The following is a 20,251-nucleotide window of genomic DNA, read 5'->3' on the forward strand; positions in this document are numbered from 1 at the left end:
AAAACCATACTAAGTTGATACTGTTGTGGTGTCACCTAACCATATCTGCTCTGATTTTAGAGCTATGCTGTGTGGTCTGGTTTAACAGACAAAATACACAAGGTGTGTTTTTGTGTAAAACAGCAGGCAGCATTCAAACAATGCTAGCAGAGCAGGTGGGCATGGATGAGGTTTGTGCTGGAAAAAGTTGTGCAGTGCTCGTTGCATTTCCAACACAAAACAAATACTATATCATAAAAATATATCCGATGATAGATTCACTTTGAGTTTTTTGTTGCACCACATGTTACTATGTTTGTCTATAAGGTTAATCAAACTTAAATAAATTTGAGTTACGAAAAGCCCAAAACGTCTTATATATGAAAGGTGGGGAGTACTACTGAACGTGTATAGAACCTGTGTGGCTTCAATTACGGACTTGCAATCGCCAGTATTAACAACACAGAGTCTCAGTTCAATGAAATTGCATGGCCAGTAAATTAAGAGATGACTGGCTGGGATGGGCCGGCGATTCTCAGTAGCGGGCTGACTTCTAGTTGGGCCTATATGGGCTTGTCCGCTCGTGAGAATATTGGGCCGACCGAGTGACCGGCCATACGCTTGGGCTGGAGGAACTGAAGATTTATAGTGCAGTAAGTTTTTTTTTTTCTTTGAGTAACAAGTTTATAGGGCAGTATTACTTGCACTGTGCCAAAACTTGCCTTTCTTTCGGAGATTTTCTAGAAAAAAAATATTATGGGTGCAGCATAAAAACTGCAGAGAAAACACCCTTTGTTTCGAATATAGTGATTACCTACGTTTAGAACTGTACATTGTCCCGTGTAAGATGGAAACTACTTCCTCCTTCCCTAAATGTTTGGCGATGTTGACTTTTTTAAACATGTTTGACCGTTTGCCTTATTCAAAAACTTTCGTGAAATATGTAAAACTATATGTATACATAAAAGTATATTTAACAATGAATCAAATGGTAGGAAAAGAATTAATAGTTGCTTAAAATATTTGAATAAAACGAACAGTCAAACATGTTTAAAAAAATCAACGGCGTCAAACATTTAGGGATGGAGGGAGCATATGTCAGAGACTCTCCTCTCTTTTCCATCTCTTCCAAGCTCGCCGAGTGTGAGGTAGAGCTCAACAAACGCCGAGTGTGTGGCGGTCGACGGTGAGCTTGGTCAAGCGCGGTCTCACCATGCTCGGAAACCTCTCATTTATAGGTATGGCCCACGCCTACGTCCTCTAACGTCGCGATCCTCACTTGCGATATCATCCAAGGGCCATTAATCAATCATCTAAGGGCTAGAGAAAATATATATACTGGTTGATACCCTGCGTTTTGCCGCGGTACATGTGGATGAATACATGTTTTACATTATAGAAATGATAGACATACATGTTTAAATAATGTGAAAATAATGTGGAGATAATGGTTTGACATTGATTGCATATTAAGTTCTAAAAATACAACAAAATTGTAAACGATATATCATATTTGCATGATATTTAAAATACTCTAGGTAATAATTGCTAGTGGGTGATGATGTGGCACACTTGCATATGATTTAAAATACTCTAGATAATAATTGCTAGTGGATGATGATGTGGCACACTTGTATATTGAGATTTAGAAGTTAGTAGATATCAACTTTACAGTAAAATTGAATATGATAAGCCAAAACGGCCTATTAAGGAATATAAAATAATTTATAGATAAAACTTGTATATATTTGTTTTTAAGTGACTTAAAAGCTAATGCGTAAAAAGAAACTACGTTGAAAATATCTTAAAATAAACTTCAAAATTAAGTTTAAAAGTTCAAGTTTTGCCTTTTGCTTTAGCTTATTAGGCGAACCGATGGGACCTGAATCCTCTAGTGACCTAAGTGCAGGGAGCAAACACTATATTATAGAGTGAAAATATAGAGCACACACATCTTTAGAAGCTGTTCTCCATTTCATAGACATGGATCCTCTGCAATACTACGCCTGTAGTCCCAGTGACTGACAGATGGATCCAGTCCTACATGTTATTGTTACAGATAATCCCTACAGATTTCTATTATCTAAAGATGTGGACATATCTATTGGTCTTGAAATTACCTGAGTGCAGAGTGCAAACCCTGAAATGTTCCCAACATCTCTCTTAGAATTGAGTGGACCGAGAAAGTGAGAGGTTGAGTATCATGAAACCTTAAACAGCAAGAACTACATGAGAAGTACCAACAAGGCAACCACAGTAATACAAAAACCGCTTTGGTGAGATGCAAGCATGCAACCTGCAAGGGTCTGATGCATGTGTTTCGAACATTGGAAAAAGAAAGAGAAAAATAAAATCATTGCAAATGTAATAAATAAGCTGAGATTTTTGCAAATTCGTGAGATGAGACTTCCCTAATTTTGTAGTTCATTCGCGTGGGCCGTTTTATTGGAATGAATCCAGCCCAAAACCAACAACATCCTGTTGGGCAGGCTCGGCCCACCGATGTCATTCCTCAGAGACGGACTACATTCTGGCTGGGCCTATATGGACTTTCGAGAATGTTGGGCTGTCCGAGTGAGCTTGGGCTGAAACAGCTCGAGACAATGTAGCATAGCTGTCTCTCTCTCTCTCTCTCTCTCTCTCTCTCTCTCTCTCTCTCTGTTCTTCTCTCTTTTTGGCGAAACCATAGATTTTTCATTCAGCTTACAGTGCCAAAACTTGCCTTCATTTCGTACTTGAAGGTACCGCGAGATGTTAAAAGTATTTTTCTTTTTGAGAATTACACGATGTTAAAAGTATTTAACCATGTGATAATTTGAAGTAGGAGTAGTAGATTAACTCTCGGCGTCAAAACTGTAAAGAGAACGATCTTTGTTTCGGCTGTACTTGCGGAATACTCCCTCAATCCCATAAAAGAAAACCTAAAACAGAAAATGATATATTCTAATATTACATACAAATAGGATATGCCAGATTTTGTCATATGTTTGTTTTGTATGGAACGGAGGGATTACCTAGGTTGTTTTACAGCTATCAAAACCCTAAATTGTCAGGCAAAAGAAAATCTGGTCAAATGAAAGGCATCATTGATCTGAAATAATAGAAGAGGATTGCATATTGTACAGCGAAACGGATCCTCTTACGCTAAAACAAGCATCATTTTACAGATACACCGGCCATTTGTTTACTAGGAGCTACAGCTGTGCCATACTGTAAAGTAAAGACCCCCAAGCCTCTTTGTTGACTAGAGTAAACAGACAAATGCACTGGACGGCTGGAACATGCATGGGTTGTTGATCGATCGGCAACACACGTGGCAAGGTTTAGGGAAACTCCATCCTCTATTAATAATCGCTCACTCGGAGGAGAAAGAGTAACATCAACGCTAAGAGCAGGTACAATAGCAGGCTATAAACCAGTTACAAATATATTTTAATAAAATAAATAAGAAGAGAGAAAAGCAGCGGCTACAGATCTATAGCCAGCTATAACACGGACTCCAAGACACAGTGTGTGTATGACAGGTGAGACTATATATTAATAGTATAGTAAGCAACTATTGTATGAATTGGATGAATTGGAGCTAATGGTGGACTATCCTATTAAACTTGCTCTAATCTATCAAATAAGCATCACCAATTTGGCATCATTTTTTGTTAAGCAGCGTCCTTTTGAATCCATCGAGACCATCCAATCACATCTACAAGTCGTTATCTTTGGTCACATATACCTTCTTTGGCCTTGATAATCACCTGTACTAGTAGCTCGCGACCAGTAAAAGCGTTTTAGGTCACTGATAGAGTGAAGATTCTACGGACGGACATTATGCCAGTGTAGTAATTAAGTGAGCTAAACAAGTTAAAAACTAATTTACAGAGTACTGTGTTCTAAAATTGACTTCTCACTACTTAAGTATAGAAGTCGCGCTTGACTTACGATGTCCTAAGCACAAATCGCGTTTTGAAGTTTGAACCATCGGACTATAAAATCATCAGCTTAGAGGCGCCTTAGGACTGGTTCACTTTCTTAGCATTTTCATCTTTTTCAAAGTTGAAAATAAAATTTGGTAAGGCAACCCATTACCAACCCAAACGTCCCAACTTTTGGTAATTCTACAACTTTCTACTCTCAAAACTACCACCCAAATTCTACCAATATTTTGGCATGGTAGCAAACCAAACAAACCCTACTTTCAAATCGAACTTTTTTTTGAAACACAAACAACTTTATTAAGCAAGAACAGATATTAGGGGATAAACCCCAGTACACAACAACGGATAGAAGTTAAAAGCAAAGACAACCCTGAAGAAAGAGGGTTAACCGAACTACGGAAACAACCTTCCAGATGAAACCGAATAGCAGAAAAAGGAGCAAGCCGACAGGGAGCTGCGGTGGAGCCGTGACGACTGCAGAGCCACGACGTCTTAAAACCGCGACGACTGCTACCTTGGGCCTCAGTTGAAGTGCACACCGCTTGACAAACCGTTAATCCCCTTCGGTTGCCTCCACGGGAACGGCACAAGATCGAGGTTGGTTGTTGAGCCGTAGATTTTTGGTGTGAGCATCACTGGACTCAGCAAAGCATCCCCATGGGATTCGTCATTGAATCTGAGGAATTCTAACAACCCTGACAATCGAAATTGCACAGGGGGTCCGAGCTCAACCCGAATGACAAACCATGTGCGGCTTCTGCTACTAGGAATCAAAAGAGAGGGCCAAAACGTAGACCTGCCAACCAACAACAATGGGGCTTTTGAGAGGCTGCCAATAGACTTCTGTCTTGCTTTGAGGCCTGAGATGGCTAAGGATAGGACGACCTGCAACATGGAACCATAAGATTTTGAGCAGAACAAACACCCAATCACAAGGCTTCCAAAGGCTTCGGCTTGAAGGAGGATGTAGATGACGACGAGCCAACCGTTGCCGCCAACAGAGGAAGAAGCTGCACCAACAGCGGCACCGGCTAGCACACAGCAAGCGATTGGAGTTCAGGGGGCGACAACCGCCACATGCCGATCACAGCACACATGCCGACGCCTGCCGGCGCCACAGCCAGCACAGGCGCGACAGAGGGAAACAACGCCACCGCTAGCTCGGGCACGGCGAAGGGAGACGACGGATGTCGTAACGCCGAGGGCAGCGCAGAGACCGTCGCCACCTCGACGACGGCCACCGAAGTGCCAGGCGCGATGCAGACTCCGTCTCCACCACCAACGCAAACCCGCACACGAGCAAGATGTCGGCAACCACTGCCAGAAGCTCCTCCTCCACCACCACCAAGGCCATCCAAATCCGGAAACTCCATCTTACTTTGGGGCTCTTGCTCGGGGATGATTTGACCGCCATGTCTTCGATTCGCCGTCCACGAGGCGCAGAGGTACCAACTCCCACCACCGCCGCCGACGAGAACATCGGTCGCCACCATTAGAGGCCAGACTAACTAGAGAAACAGGACCAACCTAACTAAAGAGTACTAGGGGAAGGTGGCTGGACCCCTCCTCCAACCCTCACCGACGGCGAACCGCCGAAATCGAAGGGGAAGAGGGGCTGGAGGGGAGAGAAATCAGAGAGGTTACTATAGAGGAAAGGGGAACGAGAGGGGAACGCTTCAAATGTAACTCTTTGGTAACACTAAATTTTGGTAAGGTAAGCAATGAAGTGAACATGCCCTTAGACTTGTGAATCAACTTGCCAAACTCTAGTTATATAAGTATATAGCAGAAGCCCATTACCATTACCATTTGTATTTACTCTGAAATAACAAAATTTATTTCCCTACGGCCCAGCGTTGAAGAGACTAACAGAACCTTAACCTCGAACAGCTTGACTAACATAAACTCCTACGAAAACGTGGCTAATAGAGAGCCCTTGCAAGTACTACAGTGCATTCTATTAGGGCTCCGTTCATAGAATTTCATAGAACTTCCATGAAACAACTAGGACTTTCATAGATTTTTCAGATATTTTTTTTCAATTCTTGTGAAATTCCTCCTCTCTGAAAGAGGCCCTCGGTATGCAGCACTACCATCGTGTATAGAGTGCTATGTATATGCGCACAAACTACAAGATGATCCTACATTGGCATCGGCATAAACAAGCTGCAGACCAAAACAAGAAAAATTCCACCAAGGTTCCTGCTTGGTTATCACGCGGACGCGGTTGTCACAATTGGTAACCTTCTCAACTTTTAAAACCAGACCACGATATAACTTACAGTAACCACACGGTTTTCGCAGTAAAGGCAAAGTTACAACGGTAACAGCTAAACCGTGAAGTAACGATAATCCTGTCCCAAACGGTTTGATAAACCCAGATTCTAACTACTAATACCTCACAGAAGTGAGAAAGCAAAAAAAAAACAAAAACAAAAACTCCTATACGCAAATGCAACAGAGGCACACAGCTGGCAGCACACCAGTACAGTACAGTAGAATGAATGGATGTGGGCAATGCAATGCAACACTACGGGCAGCTACACGACAAAACATCCAAAGTACTATCACAGCCACAACCACCACCACTCTCTCACTGTCCACTCCACTCCACTGGATAAGCATGGTCAAACCAGCTGCAGCTGAATGATTAGCACGCCATCAACACAGCAGTTAGCATGCTAAGCACCGTCATTATCAGCATCAGAAACGGTCAAAACACTCGAGACAAATCAAATCAGCATCCCTTGGAAACAAATCACCATCCATTAATTGTACACATCATCATCCACATTAGCTTAGCTTAATTAATCCACTCAGCAGCATCAGCAGGAGCAGGAGGAGAAGCCTAGCTCAGCCTTAATCTTACAACAACAACACATAAGCAGCAGCAGCAACATGATTAAGCCTAATTACCCGATTAATTGTACTAAGAGCACAACAATTAGAGGAAATTAAAGGAAGCGAAGCCTAAGAGAGATTAAGATTAAGAAGAAGAAGTAATTAACAAACCCCATCTCGCCCCCCCCCCCCCCCCCCCAATTCGATGCCACTACGCCCTAACCCTAACCCTAGAGATTGGGGTTGGTCAGGCCGCCGCCGCCTCGCTGGGGACGGCGGGGCGTACCTTGGGTGGCCGGCCGCGGCCGCGCTTGACGGGAGCGGAGCCGTCGCCGGCGGCGGGAGGAGGGGCGGGAGCCGTCTTGGCCTTCTTGGGCGGGCGGCCGCGGGACTTGGGGATGGCGTCGGAGATGGGGTCCTTGGACTTGGGCGGGCGGCCGCGGGGGCGCGGCAAGGAGGGCTTGGGCGGCGGCGGCGGCGCGTTGGGGTCCCGCGGCTTGGGGGGGCGGCCCCGGCCGCGCTTGGGCGGCGCGTCGGGCGCGTCGGCGCGGAAGTAGTTGTTCTTAAGGAAGATGAGCTCGCCGGACTCCTTCATCCTGGCCAGGTGCGCCGTGAGCAGCGACGCGTGCGCCGGCGGCAGGTCCCCGTACTTCCCCTCGATGAACTTGGAGATCGCCGACTTGTTCGACCCGCTCTTCTCGTTCAGCCCCTCGATCGCCGCCAGTATCATCTGCACACCACAAATCCCAAATCAACCCCCAAGAACCAACCCAAACAAAGAGAAAACAAGAAATTCACCTCCGGGTAGGGCGGGAGAGGCGGCGGCTTGGAGGCTTCGTCGGCGGCGGCCATGGCGGAGGAGGAGGAGGGGGTGGGGGAGATGGGGATGGGGAATTTTCGCTCACGAAGAGGAGGATATATGAAGAAGAGAGAGATGGATTTGGATCAGGAATAGATAAGAAAATATGGAGGAGGAAGGAAGGAAGAGGAGATGGATGGGCTCGCCTTCTTTATTTCTTTATTTTTTTTTTCTCTCCTCCATTTTTTTTTATTGTTAAGCTCGGCTGTGTCACCTGTGTGAGAGGGGAAGTGAGAAGATGAGGATGGACGGCTGGGATGAGTCGATCCGCCGCCATCGGACGGCGCGGGGAGGGATGGGTCACGCGGATCGGTGACGTGGCAGGGGTAGGGGTAGGGGAGGGGAGAACGCGCGCGCTCGAGAGCTTTATGTTTTGTTTGCTTTTGCCTCCCGTCCCGACCCGACCCGCGGGTGCCTTTTTTGGGGGAGCTGTGGAATGACGGTATTGCCCTCCGTGGTGGCCTCTTTTTTTTGGTTTTTTCTGTGGAGGTGGGCGGTGGTCAGGCCTGTGATTTGGCTGCATGGACAAGCGGAAATGCCCTCCCTCCCCTGAGTTGTGTGTGTTTATATCGTTATTATTGCTAATATTGTTACATGCACAGCTGAGGATGTACAACGGTATAGTGTGGCTGGAAATACACCTGTTTTGGTTGTAATGTGGTATGCATGTAATTGGTTTAAGATGACTTAGGTTTTGTCTGATCTGTCTGTTGTTGAAGTTTAAATTATAGGTAAATCGTAATGTAGAAATAGTAGAAAAGTTGTTACTTCCGAAAAGTCCGGCGCTGAATAGTGCAACTGAATTTCAAGTCTACGCAACGGTTGCCTGGATTTGCGGATTTGGGTGAAATACAGTTGACCTCTTTTATAACGTGTTGTGAATTTGTGCTTTACTTAGGTGAGCGGAAATAAAATCAAGTTTTTAATTTAGATTCAAAATAGAGTTTCACGGAATGTTCAGTGGGTAGACATGTATGCTTGCTAGTATTGCTATGCATATGGTTGATGAATAGGGTATAGTGCTACTATAAGTTATCGTGTTTTCATTAGTTGTAATATGGTGAGTGTATAATTGGTAAGATAAGACATTCTAAGTAAAAGGCAACGAAGAAATATATTTGGTTTTTTTAGGCAGATGTGATTATTATGGTTACATATAATGAACACTTTAAAAAGGAAAGTTTTAACTTTCAAAATATTAAGCAAATATTAATGTAACTAAATTTCAAATAAATAAATGGTCACTCGGGCTTATGAAACGTGTGATCTAATAAACCACTTTTTATATCTTAGCTACTTTAAAAGCGCAATTGTCTTCATCCATCCTTCCCAAAAACAAAATCCTGCTATGTCCCCTAGCTTCCAATAAAAGCTCCAAAGACCCAGCCCATCATGAAAACCGGCATAGAAAGAAACTAAATCATAACTTTATCTCCCAATCCTATTGGAACAGATGGGAATGTAATTAGTTGAATTGTAAAATTATACCTAAATATTTTTCTGCAACTGAATTAACCTTTGAACAAATATGATGCCATGATCGTGAACTCTTTTGGAACAAAGAGAACTACGGAAATTGTGGAGGATTTGATTCATATGGAAAAATTTCTATGTAGTCTTTTGGAATAAAGGAATAGCTCTCTCAGATTATTTTGAAATTCAGTAATGGACTATTCTCATAGGAATTTGGAGGGCAATCTAGCATAAGGTTCTACCGCATGTTTATCTCTTCCATGGCACAGCTACAAAGTTCCTCTGTTTTTTCTATGTACCATCCAAAACAATAATTTTTGAACTTCCACGTGTTCTTAATTCCTATAGAAAATCAATGGGCATGACACTCTTCCTACGTTTTTCCTATTCTTATGTTTTCATAAGTATAGTAGCATTTACAAATTTGCCACTGGATTTTCTTATTTTGTAAGAATATCATTCGAATGATAGTTCTATTGGTAGTTTTTTTTCTTTTCAATTTTATAGTGGGAATTTTGCCATAACAATTTAGAACGGGGTAAATTCGCAATTGCTCCTATTTATCATGGTTCTTTTTAGTATGAGGTAGTATTTGTATAGCTAGAGAACATGAGTACAGAGTAACAATTTAGATAGATTAAGACAAATAACAAAATTTCTTAAGTAAAATTCGTATAATTTTTTTTAACAAGAATTCAGGTTTTCTCAACTTTTGTTTTGATGCACTCTACCTCCCATACCTTAAAAGTGAGATCATGTGCGCATTGCAATTGCATGTACATGGCCAACAAAAACAGCTACTAGAATTAAGCAGATTAGTAGCTCGACATGTACAGTTGTGTGGACCGTATGAACTAGCCGGCACTATAAAAAAAGCTCACCGATAACGAAAGATACAAAATTTTCGATTGGGATAATAGAGGCATCTTCCTTTTAATTTAAAATACCAAGCGGGAAGTTTACTTGCTTGAGCGCATGGGTAAAATCGTCTTTTTGGCGCTTCGCCATCGAGTAGTAGTATAGCTTAGCTGCCAGCTAAGCCCACAGCTTCGAAATTTTTGAAATTGGAGCGTGCGCTGCGCTGGGCCGAGCCAAGAGTGCGTGAAGAAGAAGACGAGGAAAAAAAAAGAAAAAAAATATTATATATATATAGTACTCGTTTTGTTTTTTCCCAATTCAGTTTGAGCTCGGAGTACTAATGCTGGCCGCATTTGCTTCGCGCGAACGCCACCTGTCACCAGGACACCCGAAAAGCTACTCGTACGGCAACGCATCTCCTCCCTGCGCCAGTGGGGCCCGCATGTCGGTGAGAGTAAGAGTAGTCGGGTGCGCACGCGCCGTGTACGCATAATAATAGGTGTAGCCTTGCAGCCGTTTACACCGGGAGCACGGCTCGCCCCGGCTGGCGCATCGGTCGCTGACAGGTGGGGCCGGGTCCGCCTGGGGCCCACCTGTCGGTGAGGGATGGATGAGAGGGTGTGTGTGCACCGTGGAGAGTGGGATTTGCATTGCTGATGAACTGCTTTTTGGGAACGGGGTATTTAAAGCACTCTCCTCCCTCTTCCACCTCGGTGACTGACTGGTCCCCCCACACTTCTTTTTATTACTGTAGTAATAAAGAGTATGCTAGTACTGTCACTTTGTGCACACACCCCCTCTAGAGTTTGTATATGGGTTAATTTGATCCATCCTATTATAAAAGTGTGATTTTAGATAAGTATCACTAATGTTCGTTTCCATACTATTCGTAATCATGCCACCCGAATACGAAAATATTTGGTTCACAAGCTCGGTTTGACTGGTTTTGTTTGCTCTGAATTTTGTATTTTTTATATGGTCAAAATTGTCCTTGCATGCCAAAGACTTGACTCATTCCTCTTTTGGACCCGAAACCCTAGCCATCGTCGACGGCGAGTGGTGGCGGTGCTTGAAGGCGGATAGCAATAGCCAACACGAATATTACCTTCCAATCTTGACTTTAATCTATAAAAATTATGTAGCTTATCCAATCTACACCACTAGATTGGATTTTTTTCTTCACCTTCTTAAATTTTAACCGAAATACATTTTTTTACATAGTATGGCTCTGTTTGAATTTTATAAAGATGAAGATGAAGATTAAGTGTTTTACGTAAAACGAGGTGGTAATAACTTGTGATTAATTGAGTTTTAATTATTGCAAACTTGAAAAATAAATTAATCTGATATTTTAGAACAACTTTCATATAGAAAATTTCCACACGAAACGTACCATTTAGCAGTTTGAAAAACGTGCCACGAAAATCTAAAACTTAATCTCACCTCTGTTGGGTTCTTGAACATGACCTATAACTTATTTAGCTACTATATAATTAGAATGATGCTAATACAAATCGAAAGTATGTTGACATGCTTAAAACCTAAATGTGTATAGAAAAAAAATGTTCAGAATAATTAAATCGCACCCACCTACTAACTTCTTGCAATAGCATGCTTACTTTTTTATGTTCTTACACTAAATTTCACTCACATATATGCCAAATTGATGTATTGTGCTCTATTAAAATTATCAATTGTTTGTGGATTTTTTTTCTTTAGATCATATAATCACATGATGAGACGAGCATGCCTTGCCCTCCTAAAGACCTCTTTTGTAGGCTCATCCACAAGAAAAGCCAATTATGCAAAGGCATCCAACCGCACTTGTTCAACTTTTCCTTTATGGGCTGCACAAAAACTGGCCACTAGAAAGTGCAACGTCCAGGTTAACAAAATAATTTGAAAGCAAAAGGTCCAATTTATTCTGGCTATGTGTTGGACCAATTTCAAGTTGACAGTCACAGTTCCAAAACGAGCTCATTAAATGAAATTATTAAAAATTCCAAGCCTACAACCAAAAAGGCATTATGCATGAGAGTATGGACCAGTTTAGATCCTCGGTAAAATTCTTCACCCTGACAGAGCAAGGCTAATAATACAGCCAATCTGTTGGCTATAAGGTTATTTGTAGCCTTCTCTTAGTCTACCCATATAATAGTTAGCTCTTTATAATTAATATAGGGCCCACTTGTCTCTCTCACAGAGTTTCTTGGTTCTTGTGTGTAAGCCGGCTGTAAGTTTATAGCCCGCTTCTCCTCTCTCTTCTCTCTTTTCTCCTCCACCTCAACATTTAGCCTGCTTATAACCTACTATTATACCTGCTCTCACATCGAATGTTTGGACACATACGTGGAGTATTAAATATAAACGAAAAAAATAACTAATTACACAGATTGCGTGTAAATTGCGAGATGAATCTTTTAAACCTAATTGCTCCATGATTCGACAATGTGGTGCTATAGTAAACATTTGCTAATGATAGATTAATTAGGCTTAATAAATTCATCTCGCAGTTTACAGGCGGAATCTGTAATTTATTTTGTTATTATTCTGTGTTTAATACTTAAAATACGTGTGTCCGTATATCTTATGTGACACGCCAAAACTTTACACCCGTAAATCTAAACACCCCCTATATCCAACAATCTTTCTAAATCTGACTCTCTGAGTATCTATTTAGTCAGCTTGCCAAACAAATTAGAGAGCTAAATTTGTCTTTTTCACTCCAATAATGTCTCTAATCTGATGGTGGATCCTACGTGTCAATCTATATACTTTCTCCACATCTTTCCCCTCCCACCCACCCTTCACTAGTTAGGACAGGCGGTGCTGCAGGCGATGTAGTCAATACTAGAGAGAGTAAGGCGGTGATGCCCCGTTGCGGTCGACGGGTAGCACTATAGACGATACGGACAACTCTGAAGAGGAAGAGGCAATTGATGGCCAGTGCTGGAGATCAATGGCAATGTGGGATTTGGGCGAGAAAGAGTAGGAGATGGGATGGTGTGATGGGGCCTGCAATTGGCAAGAGAAAATGATTCTCCATGTTTGGCCAGTGAGAGGCAAAATTAACTAGCCGGATGGCTTGCCCATATGATTGACAATGCTGTTGGAGGTCGAATTTTGATCAAAACTACAAAATTTTTGCTTGGAGAACCATTTGACAACTCTGTGTGGAGATGCTCTGACATACTATATCTCACAATTCATAATTCTAAAAAAATTAGGTTAAATCTCAGACTCATGATATGTTACTGTGGTCCCTATTTCCCCTTTTTTTTTCAAGTTGTTTTTGCTCATGCCTCCCTTTGGCCATTATCTGTCTTCTATATAAATATATCTTTTTTGTCGACAAAATTTAATATATGGCCCTTTAGGACACTCTAGTAAGAGGGATGCGAATAGGCTTTTCTGTTCAAATTATCTTCGTAAAATTTCAAAATTTGATACTTAGAAGGCTTATTTTCACTATCTGAAAATAAGTTTTGACCGTGAAATTCTCTTACCTTTTTGCTCACATTCACAAAATCATAATCATGAGAAAGTATATTCGACCATTAAACAAACGATATCATTTTTATAGCTAAAACTTAAATAGTATTAGATTAAGGCTGGTTAAAACCAACAATTGGACAATTGAGATACCTTAAATATTCTTTGGCTGTCCTTTAGTGAGATATACATGGAAGGCAATTTTTATCACTTTTGAATTCCAACCACCTAAAAATGATTCTCATTTGTTTGGTATTTGGCTAAATGGTATTGAACCTAGCTAGGATAAAATATTAATTTTTTTGTTGGTGTAGCAGCATTATTTGTGTGGTTGGTTAACAGAAATGGCATGGTCTTCAATTGCCATAAAACTAACTCATCTTTACCAGTAAGAGGCTTATTGCGTTGCAATAGTCACTGTTGCTTAAGGAGGAGGATGGCAACAATCCGAAGAAAGGTAGCGCACTCCTTACAAGTGTGTCCCACTTATGTTTCATTATTTTTCTTTGCTAATTGTAATGCCACATAAGCGCCGTGCACCCTTCACATCAGACGAATACTAGGTCCATGTGCCATATAGGTGCCATGTAGGACGAAAACACTATTCAAATAGCTTAGTAAGGTAAAATGAGCCAGCTTTGATAGTTGAGGGAGTTTTGATGAATTAGATTCTCATCGGATGGTTGTTTGTGTTGAAGCTTTTCAACCAAAGGCCAAAGCCCATCGTCTCACTGATTAGGCTAAGAACTTTCAGCCAAATATAGACAGGAGATCCTTTATCAAGCCATTTAAGCAAAATAAGCTAACCGATGAAATTGCTTTGGCTGAATTGGAAAAAGGCAACTTTGGGTTATCAACCTACGCATGTTGCTTACAGATGAGGCCTTTAGATGGGTAATAGTTGAGACTCAAAATGGACTTTTTCCATTTTGTTAATTGTTGTAACCGAAATTCAATTCTCTATCCAAACCCAGCCAGCAAAAGGGACATGAGCACTACTCTTTCTAGGCCGACAAGGGCTATAATGGCGTGCTTGGGCTTGGGCCTAGGATCGGGCCACGCCAGTACATAAACTTGGTAGGTGGGTACGATCTAATGCAAAAACTTGAAAAATAAGCATATAGGTGCAATAACTTGGCTAGTGCATGCATTTTTGTTAAAATATCAATATTCCACACTATACTTTTATGCTATATAAAAAACCAGCCACTCAGGCCATCCCCACAAGGATATAGATGTATTATGTATTGCTTTTGATTGCTTAGTAATAATAATAAAATAACCTATCGATTTGAAACTGAAAATATATGATTATCAAAAGTAAGTGCATGCAAACTAACATAATTTTTGAGCGATTCGACTAATCAACATATTCATTGTCTCGGGTGACGAAAATGGCAAAACACAAAAATGAATCCATGAGCCAACGATCTAGCAGTTAACCTTATTATACCAAGATTAATCAAATGTATATATCAGTGTTTTTAACTAAAATGCACGTGATTGCCAAGTTCATGTACCAGTATACTCATTTTTCAAGTTCTTGCACTAGATCGCACCTACCGTTCTTATATAGCATCGAAAGTTCACATGTTTGGTTTTATAGCACCGAAAGATACCGATTTACTTTAATAGCACCCAAAATTCATCCTGTTTCCATTTTTAACACTTCCGTCAATTATCGGTCGTTTTTCGTCCGCCTTGATTGCTATTGACCGAGCCACGCACACAATATGACGTTTCTACCCCTCATTGCCATGTATTCTACTTGTATTTGTAAGGGGTAGAAATGTTATATAACGTGCGTGGCTAGGTCAATAGCGTTCAAGGCGGACGAAAACGATCGATAATTGACAGAAGTGTTAAAAATGGGAATGGAGTGAACTTTAGATGCTATTAAAGTAAACTAGTATTTTTCGGTGCTATAAAATAAAAAACGTGAACTTTTGATGCTATATAACTAATTTTGCCAAAATTAATATAGTGTGTTCTTGCGCCAGGCTTAGGCTGGAGTTCGTCTTATTGTGGGCCAAAATTCTCTGGCCTATCACAGCCCATAGCATTAGTCGGGCCTAACGAGGCCAGGATTGTAAGAGTATCTGCCGAAAATAAAACAGAATGAAGAAAAGCTTCAATCCTGATAACTCTGTCGATCAATGTATGCCATAATTAATCAGCTTTTGTGCATCAAATCAAGATCCTTTTTTCAGACGTAAGTGGTCAAACGTTTAAATTTAAACACGTTTGTACACATAATCGTCGAAGTTTTTTTTTAAAAAAAAGTTTTAGTTGCTCTCTGTTTCTGGAAGACTGGAACATCACATATCATGTAGTGAAATAAAATGAACAAAATCAAGTCAATATGTCTGCTGAGGAGATGCAATAACTGAGACGATAGGGTACTGATCTGATGCATGTTGTTCCATACCAGGCCTTGTCAAATAAACAGTCCTTAATTTGGTGTGATCCTCAAATTCGTAGCCCGTTCGACCTCAAAATTTAAACTAGCATGATTATATTTTTTTTCTCTTATTTTCATTTTTTAAAAGAACCGTGATTTTCCTTTCAAAAAAAAGTTGCTCTACATATGTACCGCACTGATCAACTGCAAGCATAAAAGCAGCAAATCACCGAAAAAACGCAGGTTGCTACGAAATCTCGTTCACTTGATTTTTAAATTAATTATTTCTAAACAAAAATAACTTTTTTTGAGAATTAAACAAAAATAAAATTAAGACGGTAATAAAAATAGTACTTGTAGCATTGAATAGTCAAGTACATAATTATATTTTTTTGAAACCTAAGTACATAATTATAATTACCAATGTTGCATTGTAGTATTATAAAGTTAATATTTTTAGGATCGAATTCAGTTTAATCTGGTCCACCTCTTCTTGCCAAGATTTTACTTGGAAGTCCCTTAAGCACTTATTTTTACTTTGGGCCTTATTTTTTTTTCTTTTGTTTCTTTTGCCAAGATTTTCCTCTTGTTCTTGACTACTTTAGGTGGTGTTTGGATCCAGGGACTAAACCTGTCACATCGGATGTTTGGACACTAATTAGAAGTATTAAATGTAGACTAATAATAAAACTAATTGCATAAATGAGAGCTAATTCGTGAGACAAATTTTTTAAGCCTAATTAATCCATATGTAATTAGAACATGTTTACTGTAGCATCACATAGGCTAATGATGGATTAATTAGGCTTAATAGATTCGTTTTGTGAATTAGTCCAGGGTTATGGAACGAGTTTTTTTCATTAGACTATGGTTAATACTTCTAATTAGTGTCAAACATCCGATGTGTCAGAGACTAAAACAGAGACTAAAATTTTAGTCCCTGATCCAAACAACCCCTTAGTCTCAGTGTGTGTGACCATGATCTTGCCTCGACCACTGCATCAATGCCCTCCATCTACTCGGAGATGCAACGGTGTTGAGAAAAAGCAGTTTAAAAGGGGTAAATAAAATGGTATCTGTAGTGAAAGTAAAAGGTGCTAAAGGAGTTCTTAGGTAAAACTTCGCTAAGGAAAAAGGTCCAATCTAAAATTCACTCTTTTTTTATCCGATCTTATGTACATGTAGCTTTCAATAATTTTTGGATTCGAACCTACGACTAGCCAACGGCTCAACCACTAAGCTACCGAGGAAGAACATACTTAAGGATTTTAGATAAATATAGCTAATTGCACGTGGCTTTGCTTTGGATAAAATAAAGAGCAAATAAGATATTGTTAGTTACAGTTGAAACTGACTTTTTTTTTTGTTGCCCACATCCTTCATATTTTATTTACACGAAGCACGCAACAATTTTACGTTATATTCGACTAATTAGTTTTTAATCATATTAGATATTTCGCGGTTGAGTGTTAATTTATATATGTTAGAGACTAAATAATTAAGAAAGTAACAATATGTTAGACTAATGTGCAATATCGAAGAATGCCAAATAGTAGGACTCGCAGTAAAAAAAATACAGTGATAGTTTGTGAGTATGTAGATTCGCTACCACCGGTTTCTTTTTAAACGGAGTATACATTATTTATAATACCTATGGTTGCTTGCTATAAAAATAAAACCCTTAACTTGCTCCCTAGATTGAGACTGTAGTTTTTGCAGTATGTTTAGGCACCGGCCGTAACTATTTTGGCTTCCATTATGTTAGTTCTTGATTGATCAATTTATTCATATTTTGTGTAGCTAATTAAGAACAATGAGATTTAATTAAGTTATCTAATGCATTTTTACATGTATTATGAGGTCGAACAGACAACGAACGAGAGGCCAAAAACACAAAGGGCTGTTTACCTGACAAAGACCACAGTAAGGAACACATCACCAAATTAAACGTGCATACAAACACCGTTACTAATACCTAGGCAAAATGCTGCCGCATCATGTTTGCAACCATTCATGCAATATCTCATCATCATCATATCAATCCATCATCAAATAAGAGGACCAAACCCTGCATCAAACACATATACTGTTAGCCTAAAAAAACAAATATTAATTGTTGCACAAACATTTGCTCGATACAGATCTCATTGTGACACAATCAACCAAACTAAGAGACTACCCACCTTGTTTATGAAATTCATAGATTCAGCCAAGATGATGTTGGGGAGAGGAGACAATGACACTTACAAAGACAACACAAAAATACCACATGAAATTCATGTAGTTTAATTGTTGTTATATATGTATGCTAGCTCTCTATATATTGGTTGTTGTTGTGCACTCGGTGGATAGATGGATGGTGGATTTTTATAGAAGGAATGGGAAGGTCTAGGTTTAGGGGTTGTGGGTTTTTTTGTACCGACACTACCGTGATATTTTCTCTTCGTTTGGAGCAGCCGATCGAAGGTGAGAGAGGCTTTGACTTGTGGGTGCAGCTAGCTAGCTAAACCAACCTCCAGAGCACGTGATCACGCTGCACCCATGCAACAACACGTACCAAACCCCTCATCTAGTCACTGACAGTCTGACCCCACCTCTCATAGGCACGCATAGCAATCCCTTCTTGCAGTGGATTGAGTACTCTACAAGCATGTCATCCAACCTTTCTGTTTGGTATAACAAAAACTTGTTTGGCTTGATATATTTACTTGGCTTCATTGTAGGCTTTTTTTATATAGGTGTTCTTTAGTTGTGTGTTTTGCTTTCCTTAAATAATTTTATAGGAGGAACTGTGGTATTGACTAGGATTCTTGTGGTGAAACATGCATAGTTATTTAGATTTGGGTCCTAAAACCTGGCATGGATGATTGCATTATACTTGTTATTGTATCCCGATTTATAGCAAGGACTAAGTGTCATATCTCTTATTCAACCAATATGCCACCTCTAGTATTTTCCTAAAGCATGTTTTAAATGGAGGTAAATACTTCTTGAGTTCCTAACATGTAACTAGAAGAAGATCGAACTATCCGAGCAAGAACACATTGGTTGGATGAGTAGTATTCGAGCGTGCTACGGGAGGTAAATGGTACAAGGAGAATGAAACAGAAGCTTTTCAAGCACTGTTACCAAGCTTTTGGCAGGTAAAAACATAAGCTTTTATGCTACCAAGCAGGAATATTCGCACAAAAAGATGTCGGGATATCACTCCAACTTCACTTGCAAGTTGGCACTAGTGGTCCTAGGAATCGTCCGAACGTATGGATACACCCTTAGGGTTCTAAGCTTTTGAAGGGCATTATTGTAACTTCATGTGTACCTCCTAAGGCTATATAAGCTGACCCAATCCTAGCGAACTAAAATACATTTTTACTGGTACAATGACGACAAGTGTTTTATTGACACATCTTGATTTCACTTCACTTAAGGCTAGACGGGAAGAGAAGGACTTTCCCACCTATCCCCAATTTCTTCATGACCAATATGCATGCCTAGTTTACATAAGGTTAGGCCCCAACTAATATTATTTAGCTATGTAATGGGATAGACATGCTATGTGAGATTTGATCTCCAATCCTGTATAAATGTGTTAGGGTACACCTATATGAGTGTGAGGGCGTGCATGTGGTATATGCATATGAAATTTGCTTAAAAAAACCCTTTATGGGATTTTTATCAGTCCAACCGAAATGTTAAGCTATAGTTGAAGCTTAAGCTAAATCTTAAGCTAATTAAGGGATTATAAAGCAACTTCTTACCTTCGGAAACACATTGAGTTCTATACGTAGCAATCAATTGAATCTTAGTTGATGAAGAAAGATGTGTATGACATACTTCAACACAACATGATCTTAATCGCGAAGATTATTAAATATGCTAGCTTCAATTAATCCAGCCCACAATTTTTAGCGAGCTAAACCTCAATTAATTAAGGCCCCATCAGGAACAGGAAATTTATAGGATCACTGTATGATAGCCAGGAAGATTCCACATGAGATTCTCACCAAAATCTTTGTCGAATTCCTTAAGTACGTTGCAAAATGGGGCTTAGTGGAACTGCTTATCAAACAGAAACAAGGGTTGGTGTTTGTATGGAATCAGATTTGTCTGCATCATTCAATAAATTCCGGTGACTATGCGCAAGTGAATTGCCACAGAACAGCAAGCTGACGTCTTCGTAGTATATTTATTTGGAATCGCAGATGTTAACTATCTTTCTAAAACTTTATTAAAGTTAGAGAAGTTTGACCTACGACAAAACTAAAACCACCTTACATTCTGAAACTTGTAAACCACCTTACATTCTGAAACTTCTGAAACAGAGGGACTGAGGGAGTAGCTGACACAAGAATGGGCAAACCAACCCCTGGTCTGTACCAAGCTTTCCATGCAGGAAATGGGTAGGTTTGTGTTTAA

At 40.2% G+C, this 20,251-nt stretch overlaps 1 protein-coding gene across 1 annotated transcript; it reads right to left on the bottom strand.

Moving 5' to 3' along the window:
* Positions 1-6,658: 6,658 nt before the first annotated feature.
* Positions 6,659-7,777, bottom strand: LOC127781304 (HMG-Y-related protein A-like). Its single transcript, XM_052308244.1, has 2 exons — positions 7,551-7,777; positions 6,659-7,482 (listed from the first exon to the last, which is right to left on the bottom strand). The coding sequence occupies exons 1-2, from the start codon at positions 7,602-7,604 to the stop codon at positions 7,000-7,002; spliced, it is 537 nt and encodes a 178-aa protein (XP_052164204.1). The 5' UTR covers positions 7,605-7,777; the 3' UTR covers positions 6,659-6,999.
* Between the last annotated feature and the right edge of the window lie 12,474 nt (positions 7,778-20,251).

The sequence above is a fragment of the Oryza glaberrima genome, chromosome 8 (assembly GCF_000147395.1).
Source record: "Oryza glaberrima chromosome 8, OglaRS2, whole genome shotgun sequence".
NCBI classification, from domain to species: domain Eukaryota; kingdom Viridiplantae; phylum Streptophyta; class Magnoliopsida; order Poales; family Poaceae; genus Oryza; species Oryza glaberrima.

What these genes read in the sequence shown, in the direction of transcription:
- LOC127781304 (XM_052308244.1), bottom strand. Translation starts at nt 7,604, where the DNA reads ATGGCCGCCGCCGACGAAGCCTCCAAGCCGCCGCCTCTCCCGCCCTAC. An exon ending in CTCTCCCGCCCTACCCGGAG is followed by an intron (nt 7,483 to 7,550) that starts GTGAATTTCTTG and finishes TGTGGTGTGCAG; the next exon opens with ATGATACTGGCGGCGATCGA.